Source organism: Pteronotus mesoamericanus, unplaced genomic scaffold (genome assembly GCF_021234165.1).
Source record: "Pteronotus mesoamericanus isolate MK-2021 breed Mesoamerican mustached bat unplaced genomic scaffold, CSHL_Meso_final scaffold_232, whole genome shotgun sequence".
NCBI lineage: Eukaryota > Metazoa > Chordata > Mammalia > Chiroptera > Mormoopidae > Pteronotus > Pteronotus mesoamericanus.
The window spans coordinates 11,379,842-11,396,994 of record NW_026555311.1 but is presented as its reverse complement, the minus strand read 5'-3'; the positions used below and the strand labels follow the sequence as shown (position 1 = coordinate 11,396,994).

At 38.8% G+C, this 17,153-nt stretch overlaps 1 protein-coding gene across 2 annotated transcripts in view; it reads right to left on the bottom strand.

The window, feature by feature from the left end:
* The window catches only part of SLC39A8 (solute carrier family 39 member 8), a 68,738-nt gene extending 64,869 nt beyond the window's left edge, over positions 1 to 3,869 (bottom strand). The window contains exons 1-2 of one of the 2 annotated variants that reach the window (XM_054591681.1): positions 3,602 to 3,869; positions 2,972 to 3,444 (exon numbers count right to left, since the gene is read on the bottom strand). In XM_054591681.1, coding sequence (XP_054447656.1) covers positions 2,972 to 3,190 — 219 coding nt within the window. In that variant the 5' untranslated portion in view covers positions 3,191 to 3,444; positions 3,602 to 3,869. Of the gene's footprint in view, positions 1 to 2,971; positions 3,495 to 3,601 lie in introns of those variants that run through there. The other variant, XM_054591682.1, reaches the window with a different exon arrangement.
* Between the last annotated feature and the right edge of the window lie 13,284 nt (positions 3,870 to 17,153).

Here is a 17,153-nt window from a genome sequence, read left to right as displayed (position 1 = left end):
CACAAAATATAAGGTGAATTCGAAGAAGAGTATATAGTTCTGTCTCGTGAGTGCTAGGTCTGGGTGGGTACTCGCTCAGGTCAACCTTAAAGTGCAGGATCTTGAATGCCAGGCTCAAGATCTAGACTTCACCAGCAAGGCTGCTTTGAGAGAAGGTAGGCATGTTCCAAGTATTGCTTTAGTAAGGTTTAATACGAAGTAAAAGAGGTGTACAAACAAGGTTCAGGCAAGCAAGTGAAAAGGAACAAAAGATGCAGAAATATGCTGCAAGATACGTATTGAAAGAAAAAAGAGCTTTAAGAGAGAGAAGCAAAGTGTGAAGGTGAGTGATGGTGGGAAAAAAGGCTGCCTCACAGGCCAACCTGCCGCAGCTAGTTCTACTTCTGCAAAACCCCCGCAACACTCCTGGCAGGCTGATTTATGATAATTTAGAGAATGAAGATCTCCTTTTCTATCAAGGTATTTAATCGGCATCTACAGTAATAACTTCAAATGAGGTGTTTTGAAGAAGAGAAAAGAACATTTGAAGAGAAAGGAACTTCTGAATAAACAAACACTGAGGCCATTTTTTAAATCCCCTCAATTGATCACCCAACATATGCATTCAGTTGGGGCTTCCCTGTGAATTCTAGGAACTCCCAGAAAGAGATCAGATTTACACCCCCTCACCTCTGAGAACAACTGAACTAAAAGAGCTCCCCTCTCACTGTTTAAGTCACTGCTTCTACCTGCTCTTTGTACCCTCATAACCATGAAGCAAAACAATAAACTCAATTGTTCTATTAGCAGTTTGAACCTAGGTCACTTTGGTCTCCCAAAGCAACAAATTAATTTAATGGGTCTTAGGAATACTTTAAAAATATCAGAATATCTTCCAAATTCTCTAAAACACCTCCAGAGTATAGCAGCCTATGATCTGAGAAAAGCTGATCTAAGAAATATCACAGCCCTCATCCAAAGGAACACTGTCATTTGTTAATAGATCTCGGAGAAGATTCAATAAATCCCCAGTTCATAGAAATAAGTTGTATTTTCTCGGCCTTTTTCAAAGTCAGAAAATCAAGCTTTTCACAATTGGCGCGTATATTGTTTATTCTATTTTGTTACAAGTGAGGAAACTCAAGTTGCATTCTTTAAGTTGCAGGTATTAATGGCCCTAAATTTTGCTCCAAATTGGGCGGTTTCCTGCCAGCAAATTAATACATTCTTCTGGAATCTATTTCATTTGTTGTCATTTTGTTTGATGATGGTTGTTTTCATCAGGACTTTTTAGAACATCAAATTGTTGTTTGTTAGGCCTGTTTAAGTGATAAATTGTCCTTGGCTTCCCTTTGTTTCCAAAGTAATTATGGGCTTCTTCCTGTCTCTTTTTGATGCCCACAGAGGCCACAATGAATGTAGTTGAATATGCAAACATGAGAATGAGAAACAAGATGTTAACATATATATAATTTATCAATTTATGAATCCTACTTACAAAAGAGGAAACATATTGCTAATAAACTTAAACAATTTTTCAAATTAATTTACACATATTTTCCAGCCTCTTTGCCAACGGGGGGGATCAGGGATCTTTTGTCTCTTTGAAATTCATCAACACCTCCAGACACTGCGAGATAAGGAGATAACTTAAGTCAAAACAATGTGTGGGCTACAGATTTGCAGCTGCTTGTCAAGTCCCATGCTTCTTTCCAAGCACATGACCACTCCTACTCCTACCTAGAAATACCTTAGTCAGCTCAGCTGTTTCCCCTACTTGAAGAGACTGCAACTAGACAGAAAATACTTAGGCAGTTGTTTTGTTTTCTTTTCCAAAATATCAATATAATATGTGGGAATTTCAGTTTTGCCAATATATTTCTTAGACATTAAATCAAATGTTTAATTAAACCATGCCAGAGCTAAGTACTACGGTTTATTAAAGTACCTGCATAAGTGAAACACAAAACCCTCCCTTCTAGTTAAAGGGAGGTCATCCTTTGATACCCCACGGCATCAAAAGTTCTTCTTGAGTAGTATGTTTTAATTGACGTGAGATATTTCTAAGAAAAAGAATGTCCACCTATCTATAATGTTCTTAGCAAGGAGTCCATCTGACTGGAGTTTCCCTAACGGCAATCTAAAGTCAATACATTAGGAGATGCTAAATTTCCAAGAGTGCAGCATTTCCCAAACACCTGGGACCACAAAAACTTTTTGTAACACAAACTAACATGGGCCAGAAGTGATGAACAATATGGAAAATATTGCATACTGCTTTTCACCATCAGTTCTCTCTGGAACAAGAACAGAAGGTGAAAACATCAAGACACTGAGTTAACACTTTTAAAAAGTGGGGTTGGAGTTTGGGGAGGATGCAGAAAGCACACTTTGCCTACTCCAGAATTTTAAGAAATAAAATATAAATTATGTAAAAAACAATATATAAAATCCGTTTTTCAAATTTACTAACAGGTATAATCTTAACAGCTCTGTGTAGAGTAAGTCTCTTCGGGTCTAAATGCCTCTTGTAACGTACACAGGAAAGGCAGAACCACATTATATCTCCTTGGCAGCTGTTAATCCACCAAGCCAACTGTTAACAAGGACGGCATATGAGCTGGTCGTTATTTTTGTTGGGAAGATTTAAGTAAGCCATTCCAACCTTTAAAAAAAGAAGCATCTCTTAAGGTGCTTCCAGGCTTAACTACTTCAAAAACTTCTCTATAAAATCTTATATTCACAAGCGTCTGATCGCTCACCTCATCAGGCATAAAGCTGAAATTTCTGGCTTCCTCAACCCCCACCAGCCCTTTAACGCCGGCTAAGGAGCCTGGTCTGGTGAAAATCAAGTACCACCAGTCACCGTCTCATACTTGAAAAACGTAAAGAAATCCTTTCCCCTGCACTCTTCCCACGTAAATAGCGTTCAGGTACAAACGGATGTCTAAAGACAGCGACTGCTCGAAAGAGCCTCAGGCCCGCGCCGTACCTGGTTAAAGTGCAGCTGCGCAAGTTGCTGGGCGCCCTCCGCCCTGGAGCCTCCCAGCTGCTGGAGCAGGCGCCCGAGCTGCGCGGCCGACAGGCTCCTATTCGCGCCGAACACGCTCAGCACATCTTCGCTAAAGGCAAGCCAGGGCCCCGCCACAGCCCCGCCGAGGCCCGCCGCGGCCAGCAGCAAGATCCCGGCCACCGCCTGGCCGGGGGCCATCCTGGCTAGGGCTGTCCCTTGCGGGCCCAAAGAGGGCTAAAGCGCACGGGGACGCGCCGGGCGCACCGGCGTGGGTGCCCAAGGGCGCGCGGTTCAGGCGTCGGCGCCCGGCCGAGTGAGCGGTGGCACTGGGCGCCCCTGGTCCTCGGGCGCCTTCGAAAGAGCAGCAGCCGGAGACCTGCGGAGCATTGAAGTGGCGGTGCAGCGGGGTGGAGAGCGATAGGCAGAGCGGGCTCCCGGTCCTCCTGGAGAGCCTGAGATAAAGAGGACAAAGGGGGAAAGATAAAGGCCACTGGGTCACCCCCCGGCCGGACCCGGGAGCACTGCGTGGCCGGAGCCCGCGAACGCCCGACCGGGCATGGGGCCAACTGCCCCGTAGCCGGGTTTGCAGACGTCCCGGGGTTTGCTTACAGTGTGGTGACACAGGCTCCTCCCGGATATAAAGCCCTAAACCACCGCCAGTTCTTAAGAAGAACTAAGACTGCACTCGCTATGGAACCCCATCTCCTCTTCCTGCCTTTCTGCCGAATTTCCTCAGAGCAAACTTAAGAGGGATGAGACGTGCAGTCCGTTTCGGCGTCCTGGGGTTTGAGCGTCTAAATGGGATCTTTGCTATGTGCTTTGAGCGAGCTAGTAGGAAGGACTAGGTTAGCCAGCTAACCTCTCACCTCGCCTGTCTGCTGTGGTGTTTCTGTCCCGCCCTGCACCCTTTCAGATAAGGGGAGGATGACCCTGTCCCCGCCTCTGCAGCACGTGGTGACACACTCCCACCCAGCCTGAACTCCCGCGGGCGTCCACGCCGCGGCGCCGGGCCGCTGGCCTTTCCTCTTCTCTCTTGCGCATTCCCAGCCTCGGCTCTGGCGGCTCTCCATTCCTCCCTCCCCTCCCCCCACCCCACAATCCCAGGGGTTTACCTTAATGACACCTGCATGTAGGTGTCTCCTAACCTTCTTTCTGCTCTCCGTGGTCTCTTTGTCACCTTGATGACACCAGCTTCCTGGCATAGAGTCTGGAACCCCTTGCATTGTCTAAGGTATTAGGTATTAGCAGGATTTTTTTTTTTTTTTTTTTTTTTTTTTTGGTCTTCTTAAACTCAAAGGAAAAAAAGGAAACGAAATCTGTAGCGTGGTGGTAGACTCACTGAGCCAGCACTACCCAAACCGGCCCTTCCTGACGCCGCACGGGATATCCGCAGATTAAAATGAATGTTTGTTCAGATGAGGATTCAAGAAAAGCTGATTTAGGTATGAAGTCAACAAGTTTGTGTCAAGTGAATGTGGTATTTGGGATCAAAGGTTGTGTCTGGTGGAAATAATTGTCCAGAAATAAAGTGAAACCATGATTCACTGTTACATGCCTGAAAATAAGAATACAAAGTGTTCTTGCCTTTCATGGGTTAAGTTCACAGCCTCCTAAAACAACACATTTCAAAAAACAAACAAACAAACAAACATTAAATCAAGACAAGGGCAAGGGGATGGGGAAGGAGAAGGAATCTGCTCTCCCACAAGACCTTAAATAAACCGTGGAAGAAAGACACTGGAGAGAAAATTCAAGAAGGATGAGGATCCAGGCGGACATAACTGAACATCTGTCACATGGAGAGGGTTTAACTGCATTCTAACTACAGAAGGCAGAAGGCAGCAGTAACGGGGCAAACTTACCAAGAGGAAGGTTTCCACAAAATATCAGTACAACTACTTTGGAGGGCAGCGAGTTCCCATTTTTGAAAGTGATTCAAACCCAGGAATATGTGGTCAAAGGATTCCTGCCTTGGAGGGAGAAGAGCAAAATGATCTTGATGATGTGTCCCTTCCAGTTATGAACCTGAATATGTGTTAATTTATAGAATTACATTAGTGCGAAAAGGGCAATTATTTCACTCAAGAGCTAGAAGTGCATGTCCCCTTTAAGATCTTAAATTACACAGCTAATAGGACTCTTCAAGATTTTTATTGAAAATATCACAATAACTATGTATGGTACCTGATAAGTACTTGAAATATTAAGGGGAACACTTTGTAAAGTATATGATTGTGTAACCTCTATGCTGTGCACTTGAATCTAATACAAAATAATACTAAGTGTAAACTGTAATTGAAAAACAAAAATAATAAAAAAGGTTATTTTTCAACTTAATTGTAAAACAAATATTTGGAAAGTAGAGCATATTGCTTACTTAGTGATGCACAAAGCACAAGTAGCATATTAAGTACTCTGACAAGTCCTACAACAACACAATCCCCTTAGCTTTCTTTAATTCAGAATTTCAAATTTTTGAAATTTTTGAAATTCTGTTTTCAAAATAAATTTTGTTTTTGAGACTCAAGCCAGAAAATCAGATGTTTGCTGAGCAAACTAATGAAAGCAAAATGTCTTCTGCAACATGGTGCTGGAGGCAGAGCCCTATGAAAATGTTTGGTATCACCATGAGCAAAGACAAATAACTTTCTCAAAGCAATAACAAGGGTAGCAAGGGCTTTGACATGAGCAAATGCACCTTTTAGTGTCTGTTGTGTGGAACCCAGAAGTATGCAAAAGAGGATTTATGAAACACAAAAAAATGAAAATGAGATTATGACATAATCTTTATATTTCTCAATGAGGAGGGTTTGATATTTATTTATGTGAGTATAGTTGGTTTACAAAAATTGAGCTTATATAACTACATAGTAAACTGCTTATTGATTTTCAAAAAAATCATTGATTCTTACATATAGTGTGTTGCCTATTTTTGTTTTACTTTCAGTGATTCAAGGTGATTCTTGGAAATTAATGAAAGCTCTAGATCAGTGATTTTCAACCTTTTTCATCTCATGGCACACATGAACTAATTACTAAAATTCTGTGGCACATCAAAAAATATATTTTTTTCCAATTGGCAAAAAAAATGGGTATAATTTTGATTCACTCACACTCAATGGCTATTGTTGTGTTGGCTGTTGTCATTTTGGTGGGGAGGAGGATGTTTTTCTTTTTTTTTTAATCCTCACCCAAGGGTATGTTTTTATTGATATTAGAGAGAGAAGAAAGAAGACAGAATAAGAGAAAGAAATGTCAGTCAGTTGGATTAAACCCAAAACCTACGTGTGTCCTGACCAGGGAGCCAACCAGCAACATTTTGGTGCACTAGATGATGCTCCAACAAACCAAGCCACCAGGCCAGGGCTTTTTGTAAAAAATTGAATTCATTGAGGTGACATTGGTTAACAAAGTTATACAGGTTCAAATATACTATTCTATAGCGCATCATCTGTGTATTGTATTGTGTGTTTAGCACCCCATGTCAAGTCTCTGTCCATCGCCATTTATCCACCCTTCACATTCATCTGTATTCCTACCTCCCCCCTTCCCTCTGGCGATCACCGTACTGTTGTCTGCTATTGCCATTTTTTTATTTGACAATCTAAGGGAAAGAGGTCAGTGTGTCCATGACTAAATAGTCAGATAATGCCTGTTTTAAAAATTCTTGTGGCACACCAGTGTGCTGTGGGCACATCTGTTGAAAATTGCTGCTCTAGATGATTCATCTACACCCAACAAGTTGTTCATTCCCAGCTTGAACAGCAGCATTGATAATGTGTGGATTTTTTCACAAACATAAATGGGTTTAAAATAATACAAATTTTATATCACAGATTTTTGAAAACAAATTTTTATTTATCAACCATTCATGTCTATGTATGCACATTTGCTAAGCCATCAACCACACAAGACAATAAACAGAAAAATAAGTAATAATCAACCTGCTTGGGAACCTTACCAAATAGTTAACATGATGTAAACACTCAACTAAGAAGAAGTATTCAAAATTTTAGCTACTAATGTCAACGAAAGAAAAGTTCAAATCTATAAATAATTTTATAACAGTTTATTTAAGCCAAAACTCATGGCAATTCCCAGGAAACAAGATCCCAATTGCTCTGGAAAGTAACAGTTTTGCAACTTCTTTTATGCATTTGAAATCAAGGAGGAAATGTCAAGAAAGGTTACATGGAGATATGAGAAAGCAAGGTGGGGATGGGTTACCGAAGAATTAGGATGTTGTACACTCTTGAAGGTGCTCCTGTTTTAAAAGGAGAAGCCTAAGAAAAGAGGCATCTCAAAGGTGTGTTAACCTAGATACCCAGAAACAATGGGCAGGGTTTTACTAAGGCAAATTAGCATTTTACTAAAGTAGCTACAGGCCTGGCCCCAGCCAGGTGGCTCCGCGGGTTGGAGCAAGGTCGTGACTGCCCACCATGACCTGTCCAGTTAGGAATTTATGATCTTCCCTAAAATCCTTTTTTTTTAATCCACACTATTAAATTACTGTTGTTACTAACTACCAAATTGGTATGGTTAATTTCCAGATACTCCACTCTAATAAAATATGATCACCAAAGTACTATTCAGATATGTTAGGGCCTAAAATATGGCATTCTGTTAGCAATCCCATTACAGAAGGAAAAGACTTCCAATATAAAATATAAGGTGTCTATGTATAAGCTATCCTTTTTCTCAGAAATTTTTCTTCAAGGTCAAATAATTTTAAGTGATAGTAATGAAGAGAACACTGGCCAGAATGTTGAAAAATATCCTTTTTCTAGGTTACCAGGGAAACTAGGGAAAGTTATGTGACCTAACCAGAATGCAATTCCTTCATCAATAAAAGAAGAAAATTGGATGAGGAGAGCAAATATCCATTTCAGCCTTTTTATTTCTAAATGTATAATTTGATAGTAATTTATCATATCAAAACATGAAATACCCAGAAGAGAAATGAAAGTTCAAGGGCATTTAATGTCAAATGTTACTTTCTCTAACAGCTTCAAAGTTTCTCAGTCCCAATCTTTAGTTACAAGGAACAAACTGGCCTCTTACAAACTTTTTCACACACTCATTTCCTGTGGAAGGAATAATAAGCAAATCAAAGAGATGGCATGTCCCTTCCCTTCTTCTTCTTTTTTTCTCTTTTTCTACCTTCCAGTCCTAAAGTCATTACGTGGAGCATAGCACAATAAATGGAAATGACCAGAGGGCAGTCATAGTGCCCCAATGAGGTGTGTTGGAGACTGAACCAGGGAAGAAGGGTATCCTAGAAAGAGGAAAACTTAGTCCAGGCAGTTAGAGCCCAAGCGGGGTGACAAAGGTATCCAGAGTGTGGAGGGAACATGGAAAATCACCCATGCATCTTTAATGGGTTAAGAGTTTGTATGTGCACCTCAGCACCGAATGTCTGCACCCAAGTGTGACAAGGGGAGCATACTTCCCCCCATAGTTTGTTACAGCCCAAGCTAGAGGAGGACGGAGTACATGCAAAGCAATGGTCTTGCTGTAGAGCAAAGACTGGAGGGCATCCACATGTCGAGAGTGAAGAGGGACAGTCTGGTGTGGATAGTCAGAGCCTGGGTGGGTGAGGAAGGCATCCCTGCTTGGTGGTGGCCCTGCGCAGAACGTCAGAGGTGGGTGGGCAAGGGTGAGAAGGGAGACCCCGCTGAGGTACCAGAGTCTATGCAGGGAGGAGGGCGTCTGACACGGGGGTGTGGTAGTATGATTTAAATAGGAAATATACATTTGGTCTTCATTCAGTTTCTGGCACACAGCTAAAACCCTTGGAATTTCCGAAGTGAAAAAGGAGTTATGTCAATGCAGTGACTTTTGGACAGACCAGAGGATGGGAGCCTGTTGCCAGAAAAACCAACTATATAATTAGAGGGTTGGAAATTTCAGTCGCTCTCCCACCCCTGTCCTCTGGAAGGAAGGAGGGACTGGAGATTAAATTATTTGCCAATGGTAAATGATTTGATCAACGATGCCTAACCCAAAAGGACTGGGTTCAGAGAGTTTCTGCATCGGTAAATACATTGAGATTTGTGGAGAACAGTCAGAGAAAGGATCGAAGCTCCATGCCCTTTCCCAATACCTTGCCCTCGGCATCTCTTCCATCTGGTTGGTCCTCAGTTATATTCTTTTATAATAAACCAGGGATGAAATAAGTAAAGGTTTCTCTGTGAGTGATTGGAATCTCTGACCTATAACCAATCAGTCAGAAGCGTAAGTGACAACTTGGACTTTCTGACTGGAGCGTGAAGGGAGAGGCAGTCTTTCTTGTGGAACTGAACCCTTAAACTGGGATCTGACGGTACCTTCAGACAGGTAGTGTCAGAATTGAGTTCAGTGTAGAACACCCAGCTGGTGTGTGATACTTGCTTCAGGCGTGTGGAACCCTCCCGACATATTGAAATTTGGGTGCAGAATAATAGAGTATCAGAAGCCAAGAGGAGAAGTGGGGAATCAAGAGATGACATCAAAAATAGAAGATGAGTTATACATAGGAGACTCATTAAATAAATAAATATATTATAGACAATAGTGGTCAGTTTTCACATTGTTGGGGACGGTTGTTGCAAACAGGGAGAAAACAAGAAATGAACTAGAAAACTAAAATGAACTCGTGGTGTTAGGTTGGAATTGGCGATATAAGAGTAAAATTATGGTTTTCTGTATATAAACAGATGAAAAGATACAGTTGTAAATAATCCCCAACACTGTCCACTGGGATGGCCTGGGAACAGCAACACCCTAAGAGCAATGAGCATATGTAAGGCCCTGAGCTTGGCCTCTAAAAACTATTCTCCACTAACAAGAACCAGGGCTCCTTAGAGAAAAGGTAGATCACAGGGCTAGGCAGAAAAAGAAACAAGATGAATCCAGGAACTCATATGTCTGAAGGCAAGGAAGTGGTCAAAAATGTGGAAATACATATTCAAGTATTCTAAGATAATGAGTGGGACATCAGAGCAGCCACTTACCCTCAAATGGTCCAGAGGAAAGGTCTTTGTACTGTGCATCTTTTCTGTGAGTTTGTAATTGCTTCAAAATTTTAGAAAAAGAACACCGAGTAAGTAATAAGGAGAAACTTCTGGCAACAAATTACATAAAAATTAAAAATAAAACTTTGCTAAAATCCTGACTTGATAACATCCAGTGAAACTAACTTACTCACCACATATTTTTAACCTCTGGATCACAGTCCATGCGGTCGGTCTATTTTCTATTAAATACCTTGTAGTTGAGGTTAAGCAGAAGTAAGATGATTGCTATAATGGAGATGTTAAAGATTGCTGTAGAGATAGGATGCTGAGCAAATAATTGACAAAGCAGTTAACCCTTGAGCTTGAATGGTAAGTAGAAGTTTGACAGAAAGACAGGAAGTAGAAGCACATTCCAGGACAAAGAAATGCAAAATAAAAAATCCTAGTAGACCTGAAAGAGCAAGAACTACAAGAAGGTCTTTGGGGCTGGAGAGTCTGGAGCAGAAACACAGAATCTGACAAAGTTAGGAAAAATCTCAAAGTTCCACTGGTCAAAGATGTCTTTTATCTAACGATGTTCCAGAAGATTTTTTATGGTCATCTTCAGTAAAAGTCCCCTTGGTGAATTTAAACCTTTTTCATATATTACAAATATCAAATATTTATTTCTTATTATCACAAACACACCACACATAAAATTCTCAAATAATAGCAAGATGGTGACTCTCTCCAAATCATATATGGCTATTCAGCCATAAATGCCACAGACAATGTAGGTAGGAATCAGATTTGTATACATCTACACTGAACTTAATTCCTAATATACAAAGTGGTAATTAAAGTAATATTTGCTCAATCTACATCACTGAATAAATGAAAATCAGATATGATAAGGTGTGTGAAAACTCTTTATAATCTGTAAAACAGAATGACAGTGTTGTAAGCTAAAATGGTAAGGTAATGTGACCTGCGTAATCGGCCAAGTGAACTGCCATTAAAAATGGAAAAGAACAACCAAGGAAACCCTGGAACAAAGTCTACTTTATACCTAACAACATTCTTGAGGTTGTTTTCCAGGAAATCAAAGCACTAATCAGGAATGGAAACAACCAAAGATACCATCAAGTCTAATCTAGTCATTTCTGAGTAAGGAAAGGGGAGCTCAGGGCAGTTAAGTGACATGGTCAAGGACACATTGAGACTGGAACATAGGCCCAAATCTGTGTCTTTCCATTATACCACCAAAAATATAACCAATGTTTTGAGAATAATAACAGCTTATGACTTTTAGTGAATTGAGAAAATGAAACTGGAAACTATATTAGCCCATGTCCTTCTTAGGTCTTTTTCCTTCTTTGTCTTTAGTACTTTTCTAATAGACCCATATCCCCACGTCTTTTGTTCCCATTCAGCCCAGCTCACCCAGGGCAGCCTCACTATGGTTTCTGTGCTTTATAATTCCACACATTTTTCAACTTTTCTTAGAATTTTTGGAAAACTTAGATGTCTAACATGGAAAGATGTTAAATAAATTAATGAAAAAAGGAACAGCAGAATATGTTGCAAAACTATATAAACAATGTGCGTGCATGTGCACACACAAGTGCATGCACTTAACATTAACAAAGGTCTAGGGGACTATGCACCAAGCTGTTTACAGTTTCCATCCTAAGGAGTAGGTTTTGGAGAACAGGAAATTCAAAGGAAAGAATAAGACCTTTCTCTGGAGAGAAGAATTAGAAAAACGTATATTTTTCTTTATACATTTCTTTGGCATTTAAATTTTTCAAAAGGTGTGTCTTTTATAATCAAATGAATAACAAAATGATCAAAATGTGGATGGTCCTCGAAGTCTGGGTGGCTCTAAAACGGGGAGTTAGATTAGTCAGTGTCTTCATGCACCCCAAGACGATAATCCTGTACAAGAGATGAGACACTCCTATGCTGTGTGACCAGCATGATTCTGTATCACAGAAAGCTAAGAAAAATAGCAGATTTATAAAAATAATCCTGAAAGGCATCTAGCTCCTCTCACTCTGTAAATCTAGAATAGCCAGTCTCTGATGATGAAAGGGGTAAGTGGGGCAACGACCATGAATAATTCTCCTTAAAAGGATACTTGCTGTACTCTCAACTTTCCCAGCACCTGAGGGTCATAGTCCCAAAGTTCCAAGTGGCATTGACCTGTGGGGAAATATAACCATGTAAGAACAATTAAGAGCTTGGTTTTCAGAATAAGAGCTTAGTACAAAGCCTAGTCTTAGGCAAATTTATGGAATGAAATCATGGCAAGTAACTCTTCTCAGAGTTCTCAACCCCTTAGTACCCAGAACCCACATCTGTGCCCCTGCCCACCCTTCCTGCTGTTACTTCTTTCATTATTAAAAGTTAAAAACCAAACAGAGCAAATGTTTTCTCTTCAGTGCATGCAAGATTAGGAGTTTAAATCTACATAAGGATTCTCTTGACCAGCTTCATTTCTAGGTTTTTTCGAGAGACTCATTCACACCATATTCTTGCCGCAGAGGTGCTCTCCCAGTTATAAAACATTCGTCTACGACTCCTCGTGAAGTAATGAAGCCGTGTTGAAAAGAGCTGCCACATCTCTAAGGAATGCACCATAGACTACTTCAACCCAAGATGCCCTGGCAGCATAGTAGTGAGGAAAGAACAATGGAATAAGAATGAGAAGACTTGAGTTCTCATTCTAACTGAAACCATGTAAACAGTTTTGTCACCTTTGCAGCTTCAGTCCTATAGATCTTCCGTGAATCTCATGGGGTGGTGCTGAGAGTTCAATGTCATAACACAAATTAAAGCATTTCATAAACTGCAAAACAAAGGAAAAGTAAAATTTCATCCTAGTCAAACCAGACTGAAACATCATTTTGAGCATGGTTTACAGCATTGTGATGCTACTTGTCTGTCGGACACACATAACATCAAACAGGCGAGGTAGCCATTCCTCTCTGGACCAGAAAATGACTTCTTTGTTGGCCCACGCATGGTTCAGAAAGCTCACTTTAGAAAACGCTGATTTCTTTCTTTCTTTCTTTTTAAAATTTGGATGGAGTTTGTCCTTTTGTAGAAATTTGAGCATTTTCTAGTTCTATTTCTTATTTGGATGTCTTTGGTATGTTTCAGAAGGAAGGAAATTATTCTTGGCACACACTCATGAAAAACCAAACTTTAGTACCTGTGCCTTTTCACATAAATGTGATCCATCCTGATGTGACAGTCTTAATGCAGATAAATGTACTTGGAGCAAAGTATGACTTACACAAAAATAATGTAAAAGCAGGATAGATATTATAGTGAAAGAAAATGATTTGAATACACAAGAGACATCCTTCCCCAAATAGCATGTCTTAATACCCTAAGACCTGTAGGGAAGGGTTCAACTTGTATTTGTGACAGAAAAAAAAAAATTCCTTAGACATGAAGTTTGATGCCACTGAGAAAATAACAGATTTGCAAGTGTCCAGGGTTTTTTTATGTTCCAAGCACAATCTCTAAAAATGCCTCATTTGTTGGATGTGTATTTCTGAAAGTTTGTGGACAACTGATAGTCTTCAGATGTCTTCTAGGATCCCCAAAAGCTGGTCTTCGATTCAAGTTACCCAAAACATGTTTCCTCTCTTTTGTAGGTGAAAAATGTATTTTCCACTGCAGCTTGGGGACTAAAGTAGATATGGAGAAAAAAATTCCTATTAAAAGAAGCCCAAATATTTACTCAGAAAAAAGCACCATGGGTCTTTTCAAGGTTAATATAAGCAGGAAAAATTAGGTGTTTTATTCCAAACTTCCATAGCTATCATCTAGATTTCTCTTACATGAAAGAAAAAAGAATTGCTATAATGAAATTAACTCCAAGAAAATACTGAATGCAGATGGATTCCTTTTTAATCTTTCACTACCTATCACTTGTGAATTTGAGGGGAGGAGAAAGGAAGAAGGAGGGTAGAGGAAATTGGTCTATAATGGTATGGGTTTGATAATATCAGTTTCATATACTAAGTTCTTATTTCCTTTGACATTTTTCAGTTTTACTATTTAAAATGGAATTGAATCTTCAAACTATAATTTCCAAATTGTTTTATTTTCCGACAATATAATTGTTCTTAAGATATAGTTTACATTATCTTAAATGTCATAAAATATAGTTTACATTATCTTAAATGTCATAAGAATGTGTAGTTGTTCTTAAAATATAGTTTACATTATCTTAAATGTCATAAGAATATGTTGCCGATATAATCTTAATTTTTTGATAAGCTTGAATTTGTTTTTGTAAGAAATGTGCTTAGAGAAAAGAACTGAATGTACAAAAACATCAACTATCATCATATATGGATGCTGAAAATGTGAAAACTTTTTTCTGATTTTTTATATTTTCTAAATCTGAAAAAAATGATTTCACAATTAAGTTTTTACTATTAATTTGAAAATAGCAATAACAACAAAATAAAAGCATTACAGAGTTAAATACAATGATAATATAAACATCTTTTGATTGAAAAACCCAGTGTTAAGAGTGTGGCAAAACTTTCCTATTCTGGATTTTATGCCTGTGTGATTTCCTTTAATTTGAAGAAAAAACCCTTCTTTCTTCTTGCCTATAGGGTTAATTACAGAGTCACATTAAGAACAAAAGCTGAGTCTGCAAACTCAATATTGAGCAGGGAAAAAATGTCGTAAGGCCAGAATTTTTATGCTTCCTAAAACTTTCCAACTGCAATTGTACCAGCCCACATGTAAAGGAAAAGGCACATTAAAACCTTAAAATCCAAAATATTGCATAGGAATAATAATTACTTCAGAGAGTTTTAATGTAAAATATGACTATCTAAATACTAAGCTATCTAAATAACACCAAAAATTTGATCTAAATATTTTATTTAAAATAAATTCTCCAAGCTGTTTCTTCCTACTTAATCATTTAAGTAGGAAGAAACTTTAATCAACCAAAAGTCGACACAAACAAATATTTACCAATATTATGTTCAAGTTTTCAATCTTTATGATGCAAAGTTATCTCTATTGGATCACTGTCTATTTTATTCTTCATCATCTTTTAATTCTACAATTTGAATTTTTGAAAAACTCCGAAAAATCTTGGAATAAACTTGGAGCCAAAATAAATTTGTCATCCAGATAATTTAGACAGAAAGTTGAAGCTGATAAACCTTAGTTTCCTTTCTGCTCCTTTATCTTGAAAGAGGTTCTTAATGCTCCATCTTGGCCAAGGCTGGAGAGTAAGAGTAGCAAAATGACTGGGATTATGAAAAGAAGTACACACGCAGCAACAGTGTCTCAAGCACTATGTCTGGGCTCTGCTCTAGATACAGCACCAAAGAAAGGAGCTGGGTGCTGTTAGAGACCTTTTCTAGAGTAGGTTCAGAGATGACTGGTTTGTAAGATAGAGAATATTTAGATTACTGTCATTTTTTAGGCATCTATGCTACTGCTGACACTATAGAATTCAATATTTATGACTATTGCTCCAATTCCATCAACAAAAATAACATATGCAATTACTCTTTCTAATCTACAGTTAGAATAAAGACATGCTCACTCTGGGACAGTTTGGTCAATAGGGCAGGTCTGCTCAAAACCTACAATAAGATAAAAGTTTTTTCACTATATCATCCAGATTAATGTGTAGTAGGATAAATGCCATCATTTCCGTACAGATGTTATTTTCTTCATATAACCTTTGCTCCAATTATTTGACATTTCAATTCTAGTATATGAACATTTGGAAAATAAACTCATTGTCTTAACCAGAAAATAATGTTTTGCCTATAATTTATACCGTTAAACATTAGGAGTGAATTTAAATCAAAGATAGACTAAATATAGAAAAGTAAATTGGTTTTATAAGTTGACTCATTTATAACAAATTCCAATATTAAAGAGCAGTATACATTTCTAATTCATAATCTTCTTTTGATATAAATATTGATAAGGGTAGTGAAGACCTTTATCTGCTAACAAATTCATCTATGTTTGAGAAACAAAAACAAAAAGAGACAATGCTCTCCGACTGGGCTGCTGGCCAAGAAGCCAGATTAAAATAGAAGCATCAGTGTTTGATCAGCTGGTGAAGTCAGCCATGGCAAACCAAGAATGCTATTTACACTGCATTTCCACTTGCAACTCTTACAGCTGTTCAAGTGGGGTTTTCTTTTTTTTTTGAGGGGGGACATTTCTTTTCTTTACCTGGATTCTTCTAACAGCTAAATATCATCCAAAACATATGATTTTAAAAAATGGCACGGAGGTCCCTCGCATAGAAGTTTTTCTCTCTCTCCTCCTCTCTCTCTAAAAAAGCAATGAGAAAATGTCCTCAGGTGAGGATTTCAAAACAGGAAATACCTTTGTCAAACATTGTAAGGACTGTAGTAGATACTACAGTGAAAGTACCTATCACAAAGGTGTGTGTGCATATATAAAGGTGTTTCAAGCACTGCACTGTACTTTCATATATTTCTTTCTTTTTCCAATATGTACCACAATTCCCTAAAACAATACTAATTGTGATGATGACATTGTTCCTTATTTCAAATCAGAAACATTTGTTTCTTTTTCATTGATAAAATATAAACACTCAGAAAAGAAATTTCTTTTTCCATCATCAAATCTACAGCCACCCTTATTTGAACTCTTAAACTCTGCCTTCTCTCCTGCTACTGCAAATAAACTTTTCAAGTTCTTTTCTAAGACCAGCTCTCCACCTGGGCAATACATTTCTCTTGTTCATTCAAAGTCTTTGTTGCCACAATTAACCGTCTCTCTCTTACTATATCATCAGTTTTTCCCTCTGCACCAGATCATTCCCATGAACAGAAAATGTTATCTACGAGCACTTAAAAGTTCCTTTCACCCAACATTTCTCTCAAGCTATCACTCCATTTCTTATGGGTTGAATTGTGTCCATCTAAAGAAGATATGTTAAAGTCCAAACCTTCAATAACTCAGAATGTGACCTGTTTGGAAATAATGTCATTGAAGATAGAATTCGTTAGGGTAAGATCATAGGGTGGGCTTCTGATCAATGTTACTATTGTCCTTACAAGAAAATGGACTTGTAGAGACAGGGCCACAAAGGGAGAAGGCCATGGGACAGAAATTGGAGTTGTACAGCTCCAAGTCAAGGAATGCCG